At 42.6% G+C, this 21,321-nt stretch overlaps 1 protein-coding gene and 1 long non-coding RNA gene across 5 annotated transcripts; one reads left to right on the forward strand and one right to left on the reverse strand.

The window, feature by feature from the left end:
- Nucleotides 1–322: 322 nt before the first annotated feature.
- On the reverse strand, nucleotides 323–21,156 carry AIRE (autoimmune regulator). 4 transcript variants are annotated; one of them, XM_079976892.1, is made up of 14 exons: nucleotides 20,329–21,156; nucleotides 17,751–17,904; nucleotides 16,752–16,926; nucleotides 16,105–16,260; nucleotides 15,273–15,347; nucleotides 14,799–14,911; nucleotides 12,676–12,753; nucleotides 8,942–9,057; nucleotides 8,311–8,407; nucleotides 7,581–7,736; nucleotides 4,788–4,909; nucleotides 3,308–3,407; nucleotides 1,669–1,737; nucleotides 323–1,259 (listed from the first exon to the last, which is right to left on the reverse strand). In XM_079976892.1, the coding sequence occupies exons 2-14, from the start codon at nucleotides 17,901–17,903 to the stop codon at nucleotides 1,182–1,184; spliced, it is 1,488 nt and encodes a 495-aa protein (XP_079833018.1). In that variant the 5' UTR covers nucleotide 17,904; nucleotides 20,329–21,156; the 3' UTR covers nucleotides 323–1,181. The 4 variants fall into 4 exon arrangements, with proteins under 4 accessions (XP_079833018.1, XP_079833017.1, XP_079833016.1 ...); XM_079976891.1 differs by lacking the exon at nucleotides 20,329–21,156 and having other exon boundaries at nucleotides 3,314–3,407; nucleotides 17,751–19,962; XM_079976890.1 differs by lacking the exon at nucleotides 20,329–21,156 and having other exon boundaries at nucleotides 8,942–9,054; nucleotides 17,751–19,961.
- LOC307216544 lies at nucleotides 14,920–16,878 on the forward strand. The gene is made up of 3 exons (XR_013839134.1): nucleotides 14,920–15,215; nucleotides 15,995–16,137; nucleotides 16,745–16,878. It is a non-coding gene; the product is annotated as an uncharacterized lncRNA (long non-coding RNA).
- Nucleotides 21,157–21,321: the final 165 nt, after the last annotated feature.

Genomic DNA, 21,321 nt, shown 5'->3' on the forward strand with positions numbered 1-21,321 from the left:
TATTTTGCTAATTAAGAAGCAATGATTCATTTGTTTAAATTGCAACCCATCGTCTCCCAAAGGGGATTCCCCAGGTAACTAATGAAAGTTAAAAACAACAATATTACAATTAAAATGTCCATGATATTCATGCACTAGAAAGCAATAAAATATTTGCTAGTTTAGCCTTACCCTCCAAATGCAGCCCAAATGGTTCTTACTGTTTCAGGTTGACTTTGGGAAAGCTTCCAGGAGAACAATTTTATCATTCAGGAGCAGCCACGACACCTTTAATGTTTTAACTCAGCATATGACATGAATTGCTACAAGGTGCTCTGCCATTAGTAGCTGTGAGAGACAAGCTATAAGGGATAAGTAGACTCACTCAAGGGCAGTCCACAAACACCTACAATATCACATAATCATAAGCAACACATATTAACTCATATTAGTAAACTCATCAGTTGTTATAAACTTTTAAGTCTGAAGGACATGGCTGGTAACCTGTGGCCTTCTGGATATTGTAGGACAGCAATCCCCATCATCCCCTTACAATTGACCATGCTGGCTGGTGCTGATGGCAGTTTGAGTCCCTGCCCTCTTGAATACATTTGGTTCTATAATGTCCCCTTAGGCAGCTTGGATTCCCCACATTTCAAAGCATCTGGGAAATTCTACTGTGCTTTGTCTCCTTGCTACACAGTTTCCTCTTCATGCTGCCTGAGAACTGGAACCATAGCAATGGCTCCTGTAGAACCTCAAAAGTGTCTAATAATTTAATTTGCAGAGTAATAGGGGAAAGCTTCTGGTTAAATTTAGGTTGTAGCATACTATAGGAATGGCATAAAGTAATCTCATTGACAAAGGAAGCATGGAACTTGTCCAGGAAGAATGTTCAGAGGGACTTTGCTTTTGAAACCCACATCAAAAAAATCTGTGGAAAGAAGAATATCCTACAATTCAATTACTACCCCATCACTCAATTATTTGAAGGGTGATTAAGATAATCTACTCAGGTACAGACTGAAAATATCAATTCTCTCAATTGGAGATGAGCAGAGAAGTATCAATTTAACAGAACTATATCATTGCGGTAATATAGACTACATGAAAGCAAGTAGTTTTGGGTGCCAATGTTTCAGCAAGAGACAATAGGAACATGTTTGACACAATAGCAAAACGGTGCCAAATCCAGAGTCCTATCAGAAAAATCCTTGAGTGTCTGACAGTGGACGAGGCACGCTCTGGAATGCCCAGTGCAAGATCCCATCAAAGGTATTCTGTAGGATTAGAGAGAAAAGAGGCATTTCTATTTGTTCACCGGGTCAACAGTACTGAAATAAGAGTAGCAATTCATAGGAGCAAAATTCAGGCAGTAGACAAATATAGAGCTGCGCTCCTGTTTTGAAGTACACAGACTGCACAGGTCCATCAGGCATAACTGATTTGCCATCCTTTTTAGCAGCCCGGAGGAGTTTCTGCTGTGTTTCTGGATGTGATGAAAGTACTCTCAAGTTACAACTACTTGCAACTTGAAAGTGCAAAGTATTGAAATTAAGAACAAATTAATATCAAGGGGGACCTAAAATCTTCCGAATTATCCCAAGCATTGCGATGGACAATTCCAGAATCCACAGACCTGTTCAGCACTGGACAAATTATAGCACAAGAAGATTTGTTTTCCATTACCTCCCCCAAGAGAGAGTCCAGATCATCCTTGTTCAGAAGGGGTTCAGTCCCAGCAGATTCTTCCACCACCTAGGATTCAAAATCTCATCTAAACAGTGCAATCCTATGCATAGACATAGGGTAAGACTCAATTTGTTCAATGGGATTTACCCATTTATTGAATTGCAGCCTTATTAAATCTCCATTATATAAATGCTAGGGATGCGGGTGGCGCTGTGGGTAAAACCTCAGTGCCTAGGACTTGCTGATTGCATGGTCGGCGGTTTGAATCCCCGTGGCGGGGTGAGCTCCCGTCTTTCGGTCCCAGCTCCTGCCCACCTAGCAGTTCGAAAGCACCCTTAAGTGCAAGTAGATAAATAGGTGCCGCTTTATAGCGGGAAGGTAAACGGCGTTTCCGTGTGCTGCGCTGGTGCTGGCTCGCCAGAGCAGCTTCGTCACGCTGGCCACGTGACCCGGAAGTGTCTGCGGACAGCGCTGGCTCCCGGCCTCTTAAGTGAGATGAGCGCACAACCCTAGAGTCGGACACGACTGGCCCGTACGGGCAGGGGTACCTTTACCTTTACCTTTTTAACCTAGCCAACTAGGAAAAGGCAAATCCCTTCTGCAGGATGTATGTAGCCTACAATCAGGGTGAATACATAATAATAATAATAATAATAATAATAATAATAATTTATTTATACCCTGCCCATCTGGCTGGGTTTCCCCAGCCACTCTGGGCAGCTTCCAACAAAATATAATAATACAATAGTCTGCTAAACATTAAAAGCTTGCCTTCAGATGTCTTCTAAAAGTCAGATAGTTGTTTTTCTCTTTGACATCTGGAGGGAGGGCATTCCACAGGGTGGGTGCCACTACCAAAAAGGCCCTCTGCCTGGTTCCCAGTAACAGTGAGGGAACTGCAAGAAGGCCCTTGGCGCTGGACCTCTGTGTCTGGGCAAAACGATGGGGCTGGAGGTATACTGAGGTACCTCATGTATACTAAGCCCAGATGCAGCTTTCTTTTGCAGGGGAGGGGGTTGGTTTGATGGTAACTGACTCCCAGTGTTGTCCCTAAAAATGGCTCTTCCATCCATGGAGCACTTCTTAAAAATGATAGATGGATGGATTTTACATACTTCAATCATTTCAGTTGCAAAGTTAAAAGCAAGCGATGTTCAATTTGCAACTGAAGGACAAACCTAAGAACTTTCTTTTTATATTATTGCTGTCTTCGTCATTCAAAGGATAAATACCATGAGATGTACAACAATATCAAATTCAACTCATGTATACTGCAGTTTCCCTGATCCATTCTCCCTTGCTTCTTCCTTTGGCAACTTTTAATCCTCATCTATTGAGGGTAACCAAGTTTTTTGAATGTAACTATTTGCTCACATTCACACACCCTTCCTGCCTGTTTCTCCTTCCTTCCACTGTATTATTAACACACTGATGTTATAGAAAATTAACAGGTATTAACAATAACAATGAGAACCCGTATAGTGTACGTCTGATTGTCAGACTTTGACTGGGATGACCCAAATTCAAGTCTCCACACAACCAGTTATCTCTCATCCTAATGGACCTCCACAGGGGAGCTGCAAAGATTAAACTCACTAGCTACTATAAAGTTGAAAAGATTTCGGAAAATCCAGACCTTTACCGCTCGTAGTGTTGGGGTATTTGAGTTTGTAGCTCCATCCAAGCTGATGGTCATGGGATGGTTGCTAGTGCAGGATTTGCACATTAAGATTCCACTAGAACAAAACACACAAAGGATCTTACCCTTTGAAGTCACAAACCTATATTTCAGAAAGCACAGGTAATGGGTTAAAGCTGGACTGAACTACTTCAGGTCGAAGAGGGGCCTCACATGGTTGAGTGCTCTTCCATACAAAAACATTACACCCACATAGAAAGGAAGAAAGTTAGGCTAGAACCTTTCTTCCTGAAACCTAGTTTTTCATATGCATGGATTCCTTTTTGTATGGAGGTTGAGATAATCATGTGAGCCCCCACCTGTATTGGTACAAGCCAGGCACATGCTTAGCTACTCAACTACTCTGCAGTGAGAAAAAGCCCTAAGAGGACAGGAAGAAGAAGCCACACAAGGTTGCCTGATAAAACTCAAGGCTGATTCGTACAATTGAAAACTGATGTTGACTGTCCAACTGTATGAGTGAGCCATGAGACATCAGTTTTGCTAACATTAAGCTCATTATGCAACCAGGCCCAGCTTCCAGTTGTATGAATCAGACTTGCTAGCAGAGAGAGCCTATTTAAAAAGTAATATAAGGACTTCAACATCACCTTTCGTTGGAGAGTAGCTAGTTGAAGTCCACACCGGACACTCCAGGATATAAACGGCATAATTGCCTGGATTCGTTTAGAAAACACTGGATTTTGCCTACTTTGAGATCAAGATGTTGCTTTGAGTAAAATACTAGAACATCTATCTGTGAAGGACTTAGGGTGGTGGCTTCAGGTAAAGTGTCCCCACCCCCTAGTAAGAATCACCATTCTAGCACACCTGACACCTGTTCAAACAATAAATAGGCCACTCTCCATGTTCATCCTGTTACAGGGCAGTACTATTCAGAAGAGCAGCACTTACATAAACAAAACTCCCATCTTGTGGTGCCTGTCCTGCATTTCTGATCTGGTACTATGACACTGGGATGCAGGTGGCGCTGTGGGTTAAACCACAAAGCCTAGGACTTGCCGATCAGAAGGTCGGCAGTTCGAATCCCCAAGACGGGGTGAGCTCCTGTTGCTCAGTCCCTGCTCCTGCCAACCTAGCAGTTTGAAAGCATGTCAAAGTGCAAGTAGATAAATAGGTACCGCTCCAGCGGGAAGGTAAACGGTGTTTCCATGCACTGCTCTGGTTTGCTAGAAGCGGCTTAGTCATGCTGGCCACATGACCCAGAAGCTGTATACCAGCTTCCTCGGCCAATAAAGAGAGATGAGCGCCGCAACCCCAGAGTCAGCCACGACTGGACCTAATGGTCAGGTGTCCCTTTACCTTTACTATGACATTAAACCAGGCTTAGTAAGCCACATCTGGACACGCTCTCACAAACAAGAACGATAAAGTCTGGGGAGCTAAGGATGGCTTAATTCTTGGATGTAAATGTCACCTGATTTGATCTGCATGGGCAGGAAAATGGCAGGGCCAGTGGAAAGCCCGGAAACACTTATTGCAGTAGATCAGGTCTCCTTCTTTCCTGCATACTCCACACTTCTCCCCAATGGTCAGCTTCTGTAAAGGGAAAAAAAGAAAGAATTTGGAGTCAAGTTTCTAGCAAAACATGGTCCTCTTTTTCTCCTTCAGAGCTACCATGCGCAGCTACAAGTCTTATGCTTGTCTGGTCCACTGCACTTGCTTTGATTTCTTTTTTTTAATTAAATTTTTATTGATTTTCATTTATTTTCAATACAAGTTGAAAACAAAACAACACACACATATAAACCAACGCACACATATAAACCAAACAAAAACGAAAAGAAAAAAAAAAGAGAAAAACAAAACACACCAATAAACCCATACATATATCCAACTACAACATTACATTAAGGACTTCCCTCCATCACGGTTTGAGCTCTATTTTAACCTTATCTCCCTGCAGTTTGTTTTTACCATCTGTATCAGTACCTCTCAGGCTTTATATTGTACCTACTGTAATTTTAATATTTCCTATTTTTTTTCTGTATATGTAAAGAATTTATTCCAATCAGTAATAAATTTAGCATTTTTCTGGTGCCTGATCTTCTGTGTCATCCTTGCTAGCTCTATATACTCAAATAATTTGGATTGCCATTCTCTAATAGTTGGGATATTGGGGGTCTTCCAGTTTTGCGCTAAAAGTAACCTGGCCGCTGCCGTTGCATATTGGAACATGGTTTGGTCTTCTCGTCTTATCTCCTCCCCTACCATTCCTAAGAGGAAAGCTTCAGGTTTTTTAGGGAAAGTGTATTTCAATATTTTTTTTTAGTTCATCATAAATAAGTCCCCAAAACCTTTTCACTTCTCTACAGGCCCACCACATGTGAAAGAAGTCGCCCTCTTTTGATTTGCATTTCCAGCAAGTTTTGTCCCCGGTCTTGTACATTTTTTCCAATTTCACAGGGGTTATATACCACCTGTACATCATTTTTTGTAAATTTTCTCGGAGTCCAACACATGCTGTAAATTTCATATCTTTGTTCCAGAGTTTCACCCACCTATCAAATTCTAAATTATATCCGAGGTCTATGGCCCATTTGATCATAACTTCCTTCACTTCTTCATCCTTGGTGTCCCAATCTAATAGTTGATTATACATTTTAGAAAGGAGTTTAGAATTTCCTTCTATTATTTCCACCTGATATCTGGACTTTTTCTCACTCATCCCTATTTTTTTATGCTCGTTCCATAACACATTAATTTGATAGTATTGCAACCAAGTTGTTAATTTGTCTTTTATTTCCTCATAAGGTCTGAGTCTCCATCCTTTATCTGATCTTGTCAATAGCACCTCATAAGTCCATCTTTGTCCTTCCATGTTAGTTTTTTTAATTATGATGATATCAATTGGTGACAGCCACCATGGGGTGTCCTTTTCTATAAGTCTCTTATTTCTGTTCCATACTTCAAGCAGCGCTCCTCTAAAGATATGGTTGGCAAATCCTTTATGTGCTCTCTCCTTATCCTGCCATAAATACGCATGCCAACCAAATCTAGCATCGAATCCCTCCAAATCTAACAAGTCCGTGTTTTTCAACGCAATCCAATCCTTGATCCAACACAAACATGCGGCCTCATAGTATAATTTCAGGTTCGGGACCGCAAACCCTCCCCTGTCTTTACGGTCTGTGAGTAGTTTGAATTTAATTCTTGCTCTTTTGCCCTGCCAGATAAATCTGGACAGGGTTTTCTGCCAATCTTTGAACAGCTTCGTGCCCCTAATCACCGGGATGTTCTGAAATAAAAACAGCAGCCTTGGAAGAATGCTCATCTTAATTACTGCCATCCTCCCCGACCAGGAGAGTTTTAACTGGCTCCAGGTCTCTAAATCTTTTTTAACTTCTTTCCAGGTCTTTATGTAATTATCTTCCACTAAATTTATATTTTTCGTAGAAATCCAAATACCTAGGTATTTCACCTTTTTCACGACCTTAATTCCCGTTTTTTGCTCAAGCTGGTTTCTTTGATCTTCAGATATGTTCTTTGTTAACATCTTGGTTTTAGCCTTATTCAGTTTAAAGCCAGCCAGTTTCCCAAATTCTTCCAACAACTCCATGACTTTATCGATATGCTCTACTGGATCTCTTAATGATATTACCAAGTCATCCGCGTAGGCTTTTAGTTTGTATTCCTTCTCTCCAATACTAATTCCTTTTATTACCGGGGTTTCCCTTATTTTGTTTGTGATTATTTCTAACACCATAATAAACAAGAGAGGAGACAGGGGGCATCCCTGTCTTGTACCTTTCGAGATCTCAAACGAATTAGTTAAGTTATTATTAATAATCAACTTGGCTTTCTGACCCGAATAAATTGCTCTTATACCCTCCATAAATGGCCCCTCCATTCCAACTCTCTGCATACATTTTAGTAGAAACTGCCAGGATACATTATCAAATGCCTTTTCAGCATCGATAAAGATTAAGGCTTTGATTTCTAACTTACCACTTCCATTGGGGCCATTGTAAGATTTTTCAGGGCCGCAGAAGAATTCAGAAAAATGAACTAAGCAGAGTAGAGTTTCATCACAGCAATGTTCAAGCATATACTTAATTTGAGACCTAATAGACCGCCAAGACTAAGTGTAGGGTGGGGTAGGAGAAATAAGGCAACAAAATGTTTTGCAGCAAACTGTTATTATTTAAAGCATTTGAAATGGCTAAGCCCAGTGAATGGTGGAAAGTTCCACAGGAGGTGAGATACTGACCAGCTGTTTCTCTGTTCCCACATTCTGAACTGTTGGCAGTGCCACTCCAGACACTGGGGTCACAGAGGGCAAAGGCTGCCTGAGGGAGGCACACACAGGTTCCTTGATGAGAACCCTCCTTCCATCTTCTGTTGTTCTCTGGACATATACAGCTCCCTAAGCAGGTATGCAAAATAAATATATTATATTGACAGAATATATCACATTACTTGCATAAGAAGATTTGAGTTTGCCTTTTGTATTAAAAAAAGTGACTAAGTGTAATAGTGAACACACTGAACTTCATTTTTACCATTTTACTTCTATTGCAATAATAAATATGATACATTGTCCTACAAACAAATTATATAAAAAAAAATTAAAGAGAGAAATATCACTCAGCAGTATTGGAAAACAGCCACAAGGGGTCACTGCAGGATACAATTTATTTTTCAGCAGGGTTTTAGGGTGGTGGTCATGTAAAGGTCTTAAAACACCTTCAGAGACTGCAATTTTGTTCATATTAAAGATTTTTGTACTCCAAAGATCCGGGCCATTTATTCTCCCTTTTCTCACAAAGGAAAAGTGGACTGTAATAAATGAGCACAAAAAGACCATAAACAGCTGTTGAAGGAGACAAGAGCAAAAGAGCAGTTTCTTGGAGTTGCTTCATGTAGGACATTTTCCTGCAAGGCAGAAGAAAAGAGAGGATCAGGAAGAGAGACAGAGAAATCAAGGATCATAATTATACCTGTGTTTGAGAAAGTGCATTCCTGCTGTTCTCTTCTCCATTGCACCTGTATTGTTTCGATTGCCCGGAGGAGCAGGAATCGCACCTCCATGTCCCGCTGCTCAGTGTCCCGAGGGGGAAAAGACAGGAGCATGATCGTGAATAGCAAGTAGAGAAAGAGAGGAAGAAATGGATGAAACAAGTTAAGCAAATGTAAACAAAAACAGTCCCCCACCCACCCAGTGGAAAATGGTGTATCTACCACCAGTCTCAGACACACTATTGCAAGTGAGGGCAGGAAGACATAAACAAATTGCACACAGGAAAGATCCTGAGAAATAAAAGGATGGGTGCCTTTCCCTCCTAGGCCACTCCCTGTTCCTAGAAGAGAACAGGCTCTGCGCAAGTCATCCTCATCTGCTGTGAGAACTGTGGTTGGGGCTAGGTCAATATGCCCTCCGAACATGCACAAGGAAGATCAGCTGTAAAAACTGTCTGATCATGGTCCAGATACTTGTTTCAAGCCATTATATCCTGGATTTCTAGCAAGCAAGCATTTAAGGTGGCTTATAATCAAAATAAAACCTGTTCTGCACCCAGATATTGATGTGATTCCAGGGGGCTATGGAAATACCAGCAGAACTGTCATTACCTGGGAATCTCTGTCAGTGGTGGCACCAGGCAGGTGAGATGAAAGGCCTTGGGGCATCCATCACAGCAGATCAGCTCCCCACCATCCCTGCAGACGGCACATTCGTCATCGTTCTTCTGGCCCAGCAAAATTTGGGAGAATTGAAATAGAATAAAGACTCCATTTTCAGACGGATTCTCTCTACATGGCTAGGGAGCAGCACACCTACAGCCACCTATCCAGATCACCAGCCTCTGCTACTTTCATCATTAACACTTAAAGTGCATAAAATTGATTAAATGCTCTACACAGGGTTTTTTTTTTAAAGGGATTGGGAGACTCCAGGATTGGACACAACACAAAAGGAAAAAGGAATGGGGAGGGAAGAGGAATGCAAGAAAGTCCAGGCAACAATTTATGAAGTTATCAAATCTCAAGCGCACACATCCACAACCACAACCCAGCCGCTCTAGTCCCACTTCCCTTGTACTGGCAGCAGTTCTCAACCTGTGGGTCCCCAGATGTTGTTGGACTACAACTCCCATTATCCCTGAGCTCTGGCCTTGCTAGGTAGGGGTGATGAGAGTTGTAGTTCAACAACATCTGTTGACCCACAGGTTTAGAAAGGCTGCCTTACAGCTCTGCAGTCTCAGGGCAACAGGGAGTTGGAGCAGAGAGCTCTTTCTGGCAGGCAAGATCCCTAGAAATGGGTGATTTAATTGTAACACTGGAAATACATGAGGCAGACGGAATTAAAGGGAGGTTTGCCCTTGCTCTGGCTCTTTTATTGAACTCTGCTTTGAGATAGAACATCCAAGAAAACAGCACCAGAACTTTGGTCATTTGTGCAGCAGAGTCTGATGCAGCAGAAATGCTTGACACTAATAAAGTACAGAGCTGCTTCCTGTAGGAAAAAGGGCTTGTTCTGTCCTTTGCGCTTTGCTGCTTTCTTCAAATACTGCTTTTCCCAAACTTGAGAGCCTTGGTGGGAGGCACAGAGGGCATGCAATGGACATTGTAACTGAGCCTCTGCAAGTTTTGCTAATCTGCCCTTATTAAGAGAGATGGCTTCAGAAGCAAAACCCAACTGAGCAGGGGAAAGTGAGGACCAATACTGGCCTTGATGTGCAAGGTGTTCCTTGCTGTGCAATAGCCTTTAACTGTGAAATCTTTGGGGAATTCCATTCTGGCAGGAGCGGCACTAAGCTCTGCCAAGGAGAAATTATTCTCATGGTGAAACCTTGTCCCATGGGTGAATCTGGCACCAGTCTAAGAAGCTGAGGAAACCTGGGACTTCCCAAGTGGGGTGAAACTTTCAAGACATAATGAACTATGTGGCTTGGTGGAGATTCATTTTCTGCTTAAGAGCATCAGAAATGCAAAGGGAAAAGAGGAAGGGTATCTTTTTATATGCGACGGCGGCAGCAAGAGTTCTGACTGCGGCAAAATGGAAGAGTAATGAAATCCCCTCTATACAAGATTGGATCCAAAAACGGACAGAATATGCCGAATTAGACGGTCTATCAGAAAAAGTAAAGAATAAATCAAAACAGGAATTTGTTTCAAAATGGGAGGTTTTCAAAGAATATTTGAAAAATAAATATAGTAGTTTAAATTCTGTTGCAGCATTCGGGGAACTTCAGTAATAGTTGCAAGGTAGATATAAGAAATTAGATATAGTAAGAAAAAGTTTAATTATGATAAAAGTGTGTATTGGCAATAAGTAATATGAAATCGAAATATGGAATAGACGGGAGGTTTGGTCTTTAGTGTTATGATCAATATATGTTTTATTGTTTGTTAAGAAAATTATGTGGCTATGGTTATTCCTGTGTGTAATTTGGTATTTGTGCTTTTTCTTTTTTCTTGCTGTATCAATAAAAAAGAAAGAAAGAAATGCAAGGCAAAGGGTATTACTCAACATGCCTGTGTCAGATGTGCCTCTGTCTAGGACAGCTGGGATGCTCAGCACATCTTCTCTATAAAGAAACACTAGTTTTCAGGCCAAAAGACTGGCTTCGGTTTTAGGCATGATTTGTGAATGTGGTGACATCTACACCATTCATTTAAAACACAAGGCTTCCCCCAAGGAATCCTGGGAACTGTAGTTTACCCCTCACAGAGCTACAATATCCAGTAACCTTAAACTACATTCCCCAGGATTCTCCAGGGGAAAACAATGTGCTTTAAATATATGGCGTGGATGTGACCTGACTGTACTGCAGCAAGGGGCTTGCACAGTCTGTGACTCTCACTCCGTCCAGTCTTAATCGGTGTCCAATTTCTGTGGCTTTTACATTTAAAAAAGCGAAGACCATTTCATATTTTCTCTGGCAGATGTGTTTCCAGGTGCCACTGTGTGCATCTCACAACAAACATCATAATGTTTGCCTGCAGTAACCACATGGGGAAGTGTGTCTGTAATCCCATGAGGTGATGCACCGGGGAGTTACCATGGGCTGCCTCCTTTGCAGGTTTCCAGATGTATTTTCCAAAAGCTACAGTGCTGACTGCTTATATGTGGAGTGGCTACTTGGGAAATACACCTGCAGCATAAAAGCACAAGGCATCTCTCCTTAAAAGTTGCTTATGCCTTCAACTTGTTTGAACAGACAAACTGCCCAACTACCCTCCTTCTACATTTTCTTTTTTCTCTCTTTAAATTTAGCATAATGCTGAAAACACAGGTGCTAAAAATACCTACAAATCTGTCCCATTTCATATGTGTGTGCGTGCACATTTGATTATGTTTAATCTCAGGGTTTCCCCCTTCCTGACAATACCCAGTGTGGCGTTTGGCTGTTTGTTTAGAAAATGTCTGTACAGGGGGGGCGAGAAAGGGTTAAAAATGTAGACCAATAGGAAAGCTGGAGGCGGAGCCTACCTATTTATAAAAGGGCTTAGCACGAGGTTTGAGTTAGTTGATGGTGGGTAGTTGGTTGGTTTTAGTGGGTTGGTTGGGAAAGGCAGTTGGAAAAGCAGTTGGAAATAGAGAGACAGTGCAGTGGGTTCTTGTGTGAGGGGAGGTAGAAGAGATAGAGACAGGATAAAATAAGACTAAGAACGTAAAGAGTAACAACGTTTGGAATGCAGTTAAAGTTTGTTTGTGTCTACAGTAAACTACACTCTTCTTTGTTACCTTGAGAACCTGACTGAGACTAAGTGATTTTACAAGAGAGGACTTGGTTGGTGGCAGTGGATTAGTGGTGTATGGGTCAATAGTCTGTGAGATGACCGGGGGCTCCGTACGAACGCCACACGCAGCCCATGAGTTCTAAATCCCATAAGGGTGGAAACTCCACTTGCTTCTATTTGCACGCTAAAAAGTGTTTGAGTGGATAGCACACTTGAACTGGACTGGGTAGACCCGAGTTCAAATCCCCACTCGGCCACAAAGCTAACTGGGAGACTTGAGGAAAAGTCACCTTTTATCTCTCTGCCCAACCTACCTCACAGGGTTCTGGTGAAGATAAAGTAGGGTAAATAATCCTACGTAAACCACCTGAATTCCTTTCCAGGAAGGGTAGAATACAAATATGATGAATAACAAAATAAAACAACGTTGTGTGAACAGTTTTCCATGTTACTAAAAAAAAAAAACCAGCAAGAAATCCCACTATACAAAGAGGTGGGAATATATGAAGAACAGGAGAAACCTCCTCCATGAAAAACATAGCCATATATGAAGAGCACTGGCAGAGGGAAGCTGACATACCTTTAGCACAGGGAAAGGAAAATGACATTCTTTTTGTTACCTGCTGGGGGGCTGGATCCACAGTGTGGAAAGGGATGGTAGGGCAACTATTCTGCAAGTTTGCTTTTTGATCTCCATTCTGAAAATCAAGAGAAGAATTATGAACCAAGGAGTAAGTCCACCCCACTGATCATAGCAGTTATTCCAAGTAGGACTGTCCCAGACTTGCCTTCCCTAACCTGGTGCACTCTAAATGCAGCATGGGCTGATGGGAATTGTAGTCAGAAACATCTTTAAGGCGGCACCAGGTTGGAAAAGGCTGCACTACATGAGGGTCACAATGCATAGTGTTGGTGCTTCAGTGTGTTTGTGCTTTGAAAAGCTAAAATGATGGTCCTCTCCAGCTCCTCCCCAATGCCACTGGAGATGTTCTTCTGTCTCCCTAAGAAAACTGACAGGTATGGGTCATCCATGGGTCTTGTAGTAAAGTTATTAATTAATGTTCTATCTGATGCTGCACGGGACGCAGGTGGCGCTGTGGGTTAAAGCCTCAGCGCCTAGGACTTGCCGATCAAAAGGTCGGCGGTTCGAATCCCTGCGGCGGGGTGCGCTCCCGCTGCTCGGTCCCAGCGCCTGTCAACCTAGCAGTTCGAAAGCACCTCCGGGTGCAAGTAGATAAATAGGGACCGCTTACCAGCGGGAAGGTAAACGGCGTTTCCGTGTGCGGCTCTGGCTCGCCAGAGCAGCGATGTCACGCTGGCCACGTGACCCGGAAGTGTCTCCGGACAGCGCTGCCCCCTGGCCTCTTAAGTGAGATGGGCGCACAACCCCAGAGTCTGTCAAGACTGGCCCGTACGGGCAGGGGTACCTTTACCTTTATCTGATGCTGCCTTTTGCAGCAGCTGTGATAATAACGCACAAGTTCATTTATTATTTAAAAGCTTCTCTAAACAACTTAATATTTTAAAAAATCTCTAAGCAGTACACATAAAATTCTCTCCCGGTATGCCCCACGGAGAGCCTCAAGGTCCATAAATAGCAACACCCTAGTGGTCCCGGGCCCTAAGGAAGTTAGATTAGCTTCAACCAGAGTCAGGGCCTGAACGCTCTGCCTCATGAGACCAGGGCCCTGCAGGATCTGATTTCTTTCTGCAGGGCCTGTAAGACAGAGTTGTTCCGCCTGGCCTTTGGCTTGGAGCCAATTTGATTCCCTCCCTCTCTTTCTTTTTTCTTTTCCTTCTCCTCCTGCGATGAGGCTACATTTTAATATTTCATTATTTTAATGTTGTATTTTAATTTTGTTTTTAAGTTGTATTCATTCAACTTGTTTTTATTATTGCTTGTAAGCCGCTCTGAGCCCGGCCTTGGCTGGGTAGGGTGGGGTATAAAAAAAATTATTATTATTATTATTACTATATTATAAAAACAATAAAAGAGCACCATAAAGGCTTTGCAACAGACATACATTAAAACACAGCTGATCCAGAACCTAACAACACTGGATCAGCTATAAATTTCTCCTCCGTAGCCTTTGAACTTTGACTGGAATGTGCAGAAAACTCACACAAGCTTCCCCACAGGTAAAAGAGTCAAGCTGAGTTGTGAGGCAAAGAGGCACAAGCCACACCTGAAGGAGGGTGTTAGTTGGAGTGTTCAGCTGAATAGGACTCCTGCATCTTCAGTAGTTGTGCAGAAGAAGGAATTTCAGCCGTTGTAGCTACCATTTAACCTACTACTCTTGTTGCAATTCCCTCTTCTAAGCAGCTATTAAAAGTGCAGGAGCCCAGCCCTCCTTGTTTCTGTCTGACTCTCGGGTGCAGTATTAGACTAAGGCTTCACTTACGCAACTGCTTGTTCTGTTCTACCAGTAAATTCCCTGAGTGAGGTGGGTGGGTGGGTCATGTGATTCACTTGCCATGAGCCGAAGCTGCCGGGTTTGCCCCTTAATAGAGAGGTTGGTAATTGCACACAGAAGTAATTGTGAAGCACCTGACTGCAGGTGCTGCATAGACAAAAACCGGCAGTGTCTGCCCTTGGCAAAACCAATGCCATGATCCACTCACCTGGCACTGTGGTCTGAAGGACTCTGTGGCCCCCAAAGCTTGCTAGTAACTTCAAAGCAAAAGAGGCAGAGAAAATGTGAAAGGATTAGAAGTATATTGTGTGGCATATGTATTTACGGACCTGGGATTCTTTAGCTTTCCCGCTGGGCTTCAGATCCTGAGCTTTGTTCCTCTCTTCCAGTTTGTCTGCTGAATAAAACTCACCACCAGTTTTGATGCATTTCTTAGTGTCACCTGGAAAATGGAAGATCACACTGGATTTATCTCATCAAAGCAGGGACACAGAATTTATACAGTCTAAATTTTTATATCAGCTTAATTGCCCTCGTTTTGATGTAGAACAGGGTGGCGAACCTTTGCCTCTCCTGATATTGTTGTGACTCCAGCTCCCATCAGCCCCAGCCAGTGTAGCCAGTAGGCCACAATAATGGGAGATGTAGTCCAACAAAATATGGAGGGCCACAGGATCCTCATCCCTGATCTAGAATCTAAGTAAGAAGAAACAAAGTTTGGTCACTTCTGAGTGAAATAAGTGAAGGTACCGTGTTAGGTCAGTGCTGGATAGATACAAAGAATGGCAAAGTGCTGCACATACCACCATGCGAAAGGGGATAATGCTGGGTCTCAACATTTTCTGACTTCTTCACAGATTTTGCCTTTGGAAGGGATCCTGTTGATTTATAGGACACGCATTACAATACTGAAAACAAGGCTCCCCCCCCCCGAATAAACAGCAAGTATGTGTTTAGGACAGGGGTCAGCAAACTTTTTCAGCAGGGGGCTGGTCCACTGTTCCTCAGACCTTGTGGGGGGCCAGACTATATTTTTGGGGGGGAGGGGAATGAACGAATTCCTATGCCCCACAAATAACCCAGAGGTGCATTTTAAATAAAAGCACACATTCTACTCATGTAAAAACACGCTGATCCTGAACCGTCTGCAGGCCGGATTTAGAAGGCGATTGGGCCAGATCTGGCCCCCGGGCCTGAGTTTGCCTCCCCATGACCTAGCTCCTAGTATTGCAACTGAGGTGGCCTCTCCCTCCCTAACCACCACCACCCTGAATGAGAAGGAGAGATGTAGCTCTGAGAAGAAGGAGATGTAGTTTTCAGAAAGTTCTTGCCTTGGCTGTTTTTTAAAAAATATATTTTTAAACTGATGCTCAGTTCGTTAGCATTGCATGGAAACTGCTTTGCAAAGCTCGCCTGAAAACTGGTAAATCAATATCTTCAATAAAACAAATCAAGGTAGTGAAATACTACCAAAAAAGAGAATGGCTTGTGCTGATGTTCTTGAAACTGAAAATTCTCATTCCAGGTCCTTATTTCTTCCTGGAGGAAATCCATTCCTAATCCTCTTTGGCATGTTTAATATCAACTCTTGCATCCACAAAACGCACAGCAAAACCCCAGCAAATAGTTCTATACCAAGGTGTGGGTCGCCTTTTGCTGAAAGTTGAGGTGGGTGCAAAGCATCTTTTTCATCTGTCGCTTTCCTCTTCCCTTGGGATTTGTGCGGAGTCAATACCTTAGGACTGGCTGCGAGCTTCCTTGCCCTGCTGCAATACCTACTGAGATCCAGGTCTGAAAAGAAAGCAAATTCTGAGACTGGAGGCATGTCTAGACAGGACTTAATATTGTAAATGAGGCAACAATGGGTTGCTAGCAACAAGCTTTTCTTATTCTTATATTTTCCCCATAAACGGTAAATACAGATTAAACAAGGTATGATGCAGTGGGAAATATAGGCTGGCATTTTGATGCCAAAGATATGTGGACACTGCAAATAAATGTGTATGCATAAGGAGCATGGATCCACAATAAACACCCATCCATAAGTCTGTTTTGTGGGATTCTCGCCTGATTATAGAAATTGTGCTTCAGGGTGGGGGAAACTGTCCCTGGAGCAGGAAAACACATTATATTATGCAGTAAAATAAACAAGCTAAACAAGAAAGGTGAATAAATAAACGATTCCCAGCTTTTAAACATGAGAGAGGCATTTCTAAATCTATTTCCACTTATATTTCACTCATCTTCCATTTCTTCGTGGCTATGATGACTTCAGCAAATACCTTTAGGAAAGCTGCTTCGAATGGACTGGAGCTTGGAATATCTCTCCAGGTTATAATCCTTGAAGAGAACCCTCCAGAAGTCCCGGATGGAAGAGGAGTCCTGGCTCAACAGCCACGTTAACATGGCATGGAAGGCCTTGTGGCAGCCATCCTTCTCCTTCAGATGGAGAGTATCCTTCAGGGAGAAAGAAAAAGCAAGGCTAGTCTACTTTCCAAATACTGGTAGATTTAACTGCTCCCCTAAATTGCTTAAGTACACTGCAGTCAAATCTGTCTTCTGAAGTTACAGCAAGAGTCTCAAATTCTGGCACTGCAGGTAAAGTCCCGGGGACATACTATAGACTGAAGAACAACAACTGTGAAGTGCCAATAATGCTGAAAAAAGGGGAAACCAATGAATTAAACATGGGCCATCACACAAGCACTCCAGAACTGCTCATCTCATGAACTGCTCACTTTGAAGGTCTACGAAACAATAGTGCTTCCCTAGGCTTAATATTGTAGCCAATGCTAGTGCTACTTAGAGTAGACCCATTGACATTAATAAAACTAAATTAGTAATGTTCATTAATTTTTATTTGGTCTGCTCTGATTGTTCACAGCCCTTAGGATTTTGTGCCATTTGCAAGGATTTTCATACAACACCCATGATCTTTGGTGTATAAAATAATATACGATGTACACTGAGATTCATGACTACAAATCGGTGCTATGATACAAGCAGCATCAAATGAAAATAAAAACCTCTCTCTTTCTACCTGACCTCCCTAACTGGGTCCAGAGAAAATGAAATACAAAATAAAACTACCAGATTAAAATTTTAGAGAAAAATAAAAGAAATGAAGGTCATAGTCCAGCAGTACACAAACAAAAAAAGGGCAGGTATATATAACTTATCCTCTATACAAATTATATGCATGCCACAAAAGAGATTGTTTTAATAGTTAGTAGGGAAACTTGAAGTATATATCATCTCATCATTGTTCTTATTCCTCTCACCTTGAACATCTTTTCCGTGACAATGTCATGATCTGCCAGTCCGTGGAGCAATGGGAAGACATCGTCGACTGCCATGGAGATCTCTGTGCGATAAAGTTTAAGTAATTTCCGCAGGTCTCCTTCTCCTAAAGGTTTGTTATCAGAACCGAACATCCTGAGACGGGGTAACATTTACAGGATTGTTAGAAGCATGCATCTTCCATGCCCATTTCTGGTCACGGTGCAGCTGTAAACCCTTATTAAAAGATACCTTAATTCTAATGTACACTTGCATGGGTCATGGCAGATGCTGTGAAGGAACATGCATCTTGGGTAGAAGTGATCGTACAGGGTAGAGTAAGCAGTCAGATCCTGGCTTATTTTAGAAACCTCACTCTCAAGACCACCTGCCTGTGGAAATTCAGATTTGCAAGTATAGCTTGTAAAAAGAAACTCATATTTATATCACTCCTTTTCTATTACTCATTGTCTTTCACTTCTTCAATGACTGCTGAACATCCAGATTAGATTTGTTTTGCTTGCTCTGTCTTTGCTAAACAAAGGAGGAAGGTGGTCTTATTGGCCTCACCTGTCAAAAGGAGATGTTATTTGGTATCTGTATTTCACATGAACCTGTTTTCTATAATTCCCTGTGCTTTTTATATGCTCAGTCTGTGGAGCATGAAGTGGGGGTGTAATGAAAAACAACCACCACCAAAGAACCCTGTTGGTGAACCAATAGAATCACAGTGATGACCCTCTGATAGATCTGGGAAGCTGAAGCTATCTCCAATTAAGTCTATTTGGCTTGCTTCGTTTTCTGAAAATGCTTGAGAGATTTTCACTCCACCCTACACCATCTGCACACACTTACAGGACTGGAAAATGGAAGGATTATGGGAGGTACTTTTCAAAACAATTAAGACATGGATTGGGCTCTATAGGCTCGGTGTTGGGGCTATGTTAGTGTTGTTGTTTTTTTAAAAAAAATACAATGTATTCAGAGGTGACAACAATCCATTACATAACCACCCTGAGAAATAAACCTTAGATTCATGTTGTCAGAAGATATCGTTACATTTGTCAATTTCCAAATTCCAAATTAAAGAACCCCTTGGGTGGGCCTAGAGCAAGGGAGAATCTGGGGTGATCAGGGATGCAGCCCTAATATAATCTAGCAGGTCAATGTCATGGGTGCAACCAGCGTGAAATCCACTGGATCATGATTGGCATTATTGTGGGTGGATCTTGATTTGCAGAAATTTGGGGAAACCCAGATTATATGGTCCATTGAGAGCCTGATATCAGTTTTCTGGTGGAACATGGCTCTAGTAGGCAAACAAGTACATTGTTGACTGGCTGGCAGCCCGTAATATTTTCCATCTTTAAGTCAAATCAAGGGATCCTTTATTGCAGATTGATAGGGAAGAAATCCTTAGGTCCACAAATAAGAGTTGCTTCTCCAAATCGTTTCTGCAAGTAGCTAAGTATTGCTGGTTATGATGCTCCTAGTAAGATCTGTGGGTTGCCCCACCCTTCCAAACTTCAATGGACTTCCCAGAATTATTTTAGAAACCAAACACTTCTCTTAATTGTTCTCCAGTGTAATTCAGGATGGTTGGCAGCAGTTAATTACAAGCAGTGGGTGGGTTTGTTTACTTTTTACATGCTAAATCTGGGAGAACAAGTTCAGAGATGAAAACTCATGCAAACTCCCAAGCATACCACTGGCTTCAAAGCACCTTGAAACATTGCTGTCAGTGGCAGGATTTATAAACTTTGATACCTAGCTATTATCTCTTAACTGCATGGAACTCTTCCTACTGGATGAAGCTAAAAAAAGGACAAGGCTTATTTATAGTTAGCTAAAATAGGGGTACACAACTCCAATTACTCTGTGGTCACTTTGGGGGGGGGCAAATTTAAACCCTCCCCCTTTAAGAACGTCATACTCGTTTAACCACCTTTTCTTCTCCATGGCCCATGGAACTGGCAGAGCAAAAAGCTGAGACACCAAGTGGAGATGGAGCCAGAACCAACTAATTCTATGTCTGCCCCTATTCTCTTTACCATGGGTAGGCAAACTAAGGCCCAGGGGCTGGATCGGGCCCAATCGCCTTCTAAATCTGGCCCACGCATGGTCCAGGACTTAGCGTGTTTTTACATGAGTAGAATGTGTGCTTTTATTTAAAATGCATTTCTGGGTTATTTGTGGGGCATAGGAACTTGTTCATCCCCCCCCCCCAAATATAGTCTGGCCCACCCCAAGGTCTGAGGGACAGTGCATCATCCCCCTGCTGAAAAAGTTTGCTGACCCCTGTTCTTTACTATAGTGGTACCTTGGGTTACATACACTTCAGGTTACAGACTCTGCTAACCCAGAAATATTACCTCGGGTTAAGAACTTTGCTTCAGGATGAGAACAGAAATCGTGCAGCGGTGGTGCAGCAGCAGGAGGAGGCCCCACTGGCTAAAGTGATGCTTCAGGTTAAGAACAGAGCTCCAAAACGAATTAAGTTCTTAACCCGAGGTACCACTGTATTGAAAATCATACATAGTAGGTGGGAAAGCTTATTTCTATGGAGGGCCACTGACTCACAAGTGTCATTTGGGGTCTGAGCCTATGTTAGGTGGAGCCATCTCTTCCTGCCACCCATTTTTCTCTTTCTTCTAATTAGCAGAACATGCCCCTGCCCCAAGAGGTCTTCTTGCCTTGCCCCAGATCTCACACAGCATCTGTGAAGTGCAGCGTGAAGTCAGGGATAACAGGGAGTGCCTCTACTATTCTTCTAAAGTCTGAAGCCAATGGGCAGCGGCAGAGACATGCCGGATTTCCGCCTCTGTACCTGTTGGATGGCTGAAGCTCCAGAGGAAACATACAATGTAGGGTGCCTTCAGACGGCTGCATTCAGTGCCCTAGTCCCACCCCAATCAGCATTTCCGAAGAGGGGATCACATGGGGCCAAGGTGAGTGAGATAGGATAAACCACAGCATGTCTGTTTGGCTCCATAGTCCACCTGTGGAGAAAGTGGTGCCAATGCCATCACATGCCTCTGAAGACAAGGAACAGAGCAGTGTCCATAGAGTGAGGCATTCAGCCACATCTGCAGTTTTTGCAGTAGAGACTGTGCTTTGTGCAAAGAAGCTCCCAGGTTTAATCCCCAGTTATCTCAAGGTAAGGCTAGTTAAAACTTCCATCTGAAATCCTAGAACCAGTGGTTTGACTCAGTATTTATGTACACCCTTGATGTTTCTATATGTGAAGAAAGGCTCCAAATGAGTATTTGGAATTCTCCATGGGAGCCACAAGCAGCTGCAGTTTTAGCTAAGAGATCAAAAGATAGTCATTCATATGCTTGCAGCAGAAGGTTCCTAGCTAAAATTGTAATTATTGTTGAAAAGTTTTGGGCATACAACAATCTTTTTCTAGGCACTTTCCCCCCCAAAAACCCCACTCCCATGGCGCGCAGATTACACCATCAAGATGATATAGACAGCCAATTGTAAGTCTCTGGGCAGATCATTGCGAGCTTTTCTCAAGCCATGTAGGATTCAATTTTTTAAAACTTTATTGGGTAACAGGAGCATGCT

The sequence above is a fragment of the Podarcis cretensis genome (genome assembly GCF_951804945.1).
Source record: "Podarcis cretensis genome assembly, chromosome: 5".
Taxonomy (NCBI): domain Eukaryota; kingdom Metazoa; phylum Chordata; class Lepidosauria; order Squamata; family Lacertidae; genus Podarcis; species Podarcis cretensis.

What these genes read in the sequence shown, in the direction of transcription:
- AIRE (XM_079976889.1), bottom strand. Translation starts at nt 17,921, where the DNA reads ATGTTACCCCGTCTCAGGATGTTCGGTTCTGATAACAAACCTTTAGGA. An exon ending in TCACGGAAAAGATGTTCAAG is followed by an intron (nt 16,927 to 17,750) that starts GTGAGAGGAATA and finishes TTCTCCCTGAAG; the next exon opens with GATACTCTCCATCTGAAGGA. An exon ending in AAAAGGCGACCCACACCTTG is followed by an intron (nt 15,348 to 16,104) that starts GTATAGAACTAT and finishes ATAAATCAACAG; the next exon opens with GATCCCTTCCAAAGGCAAAA.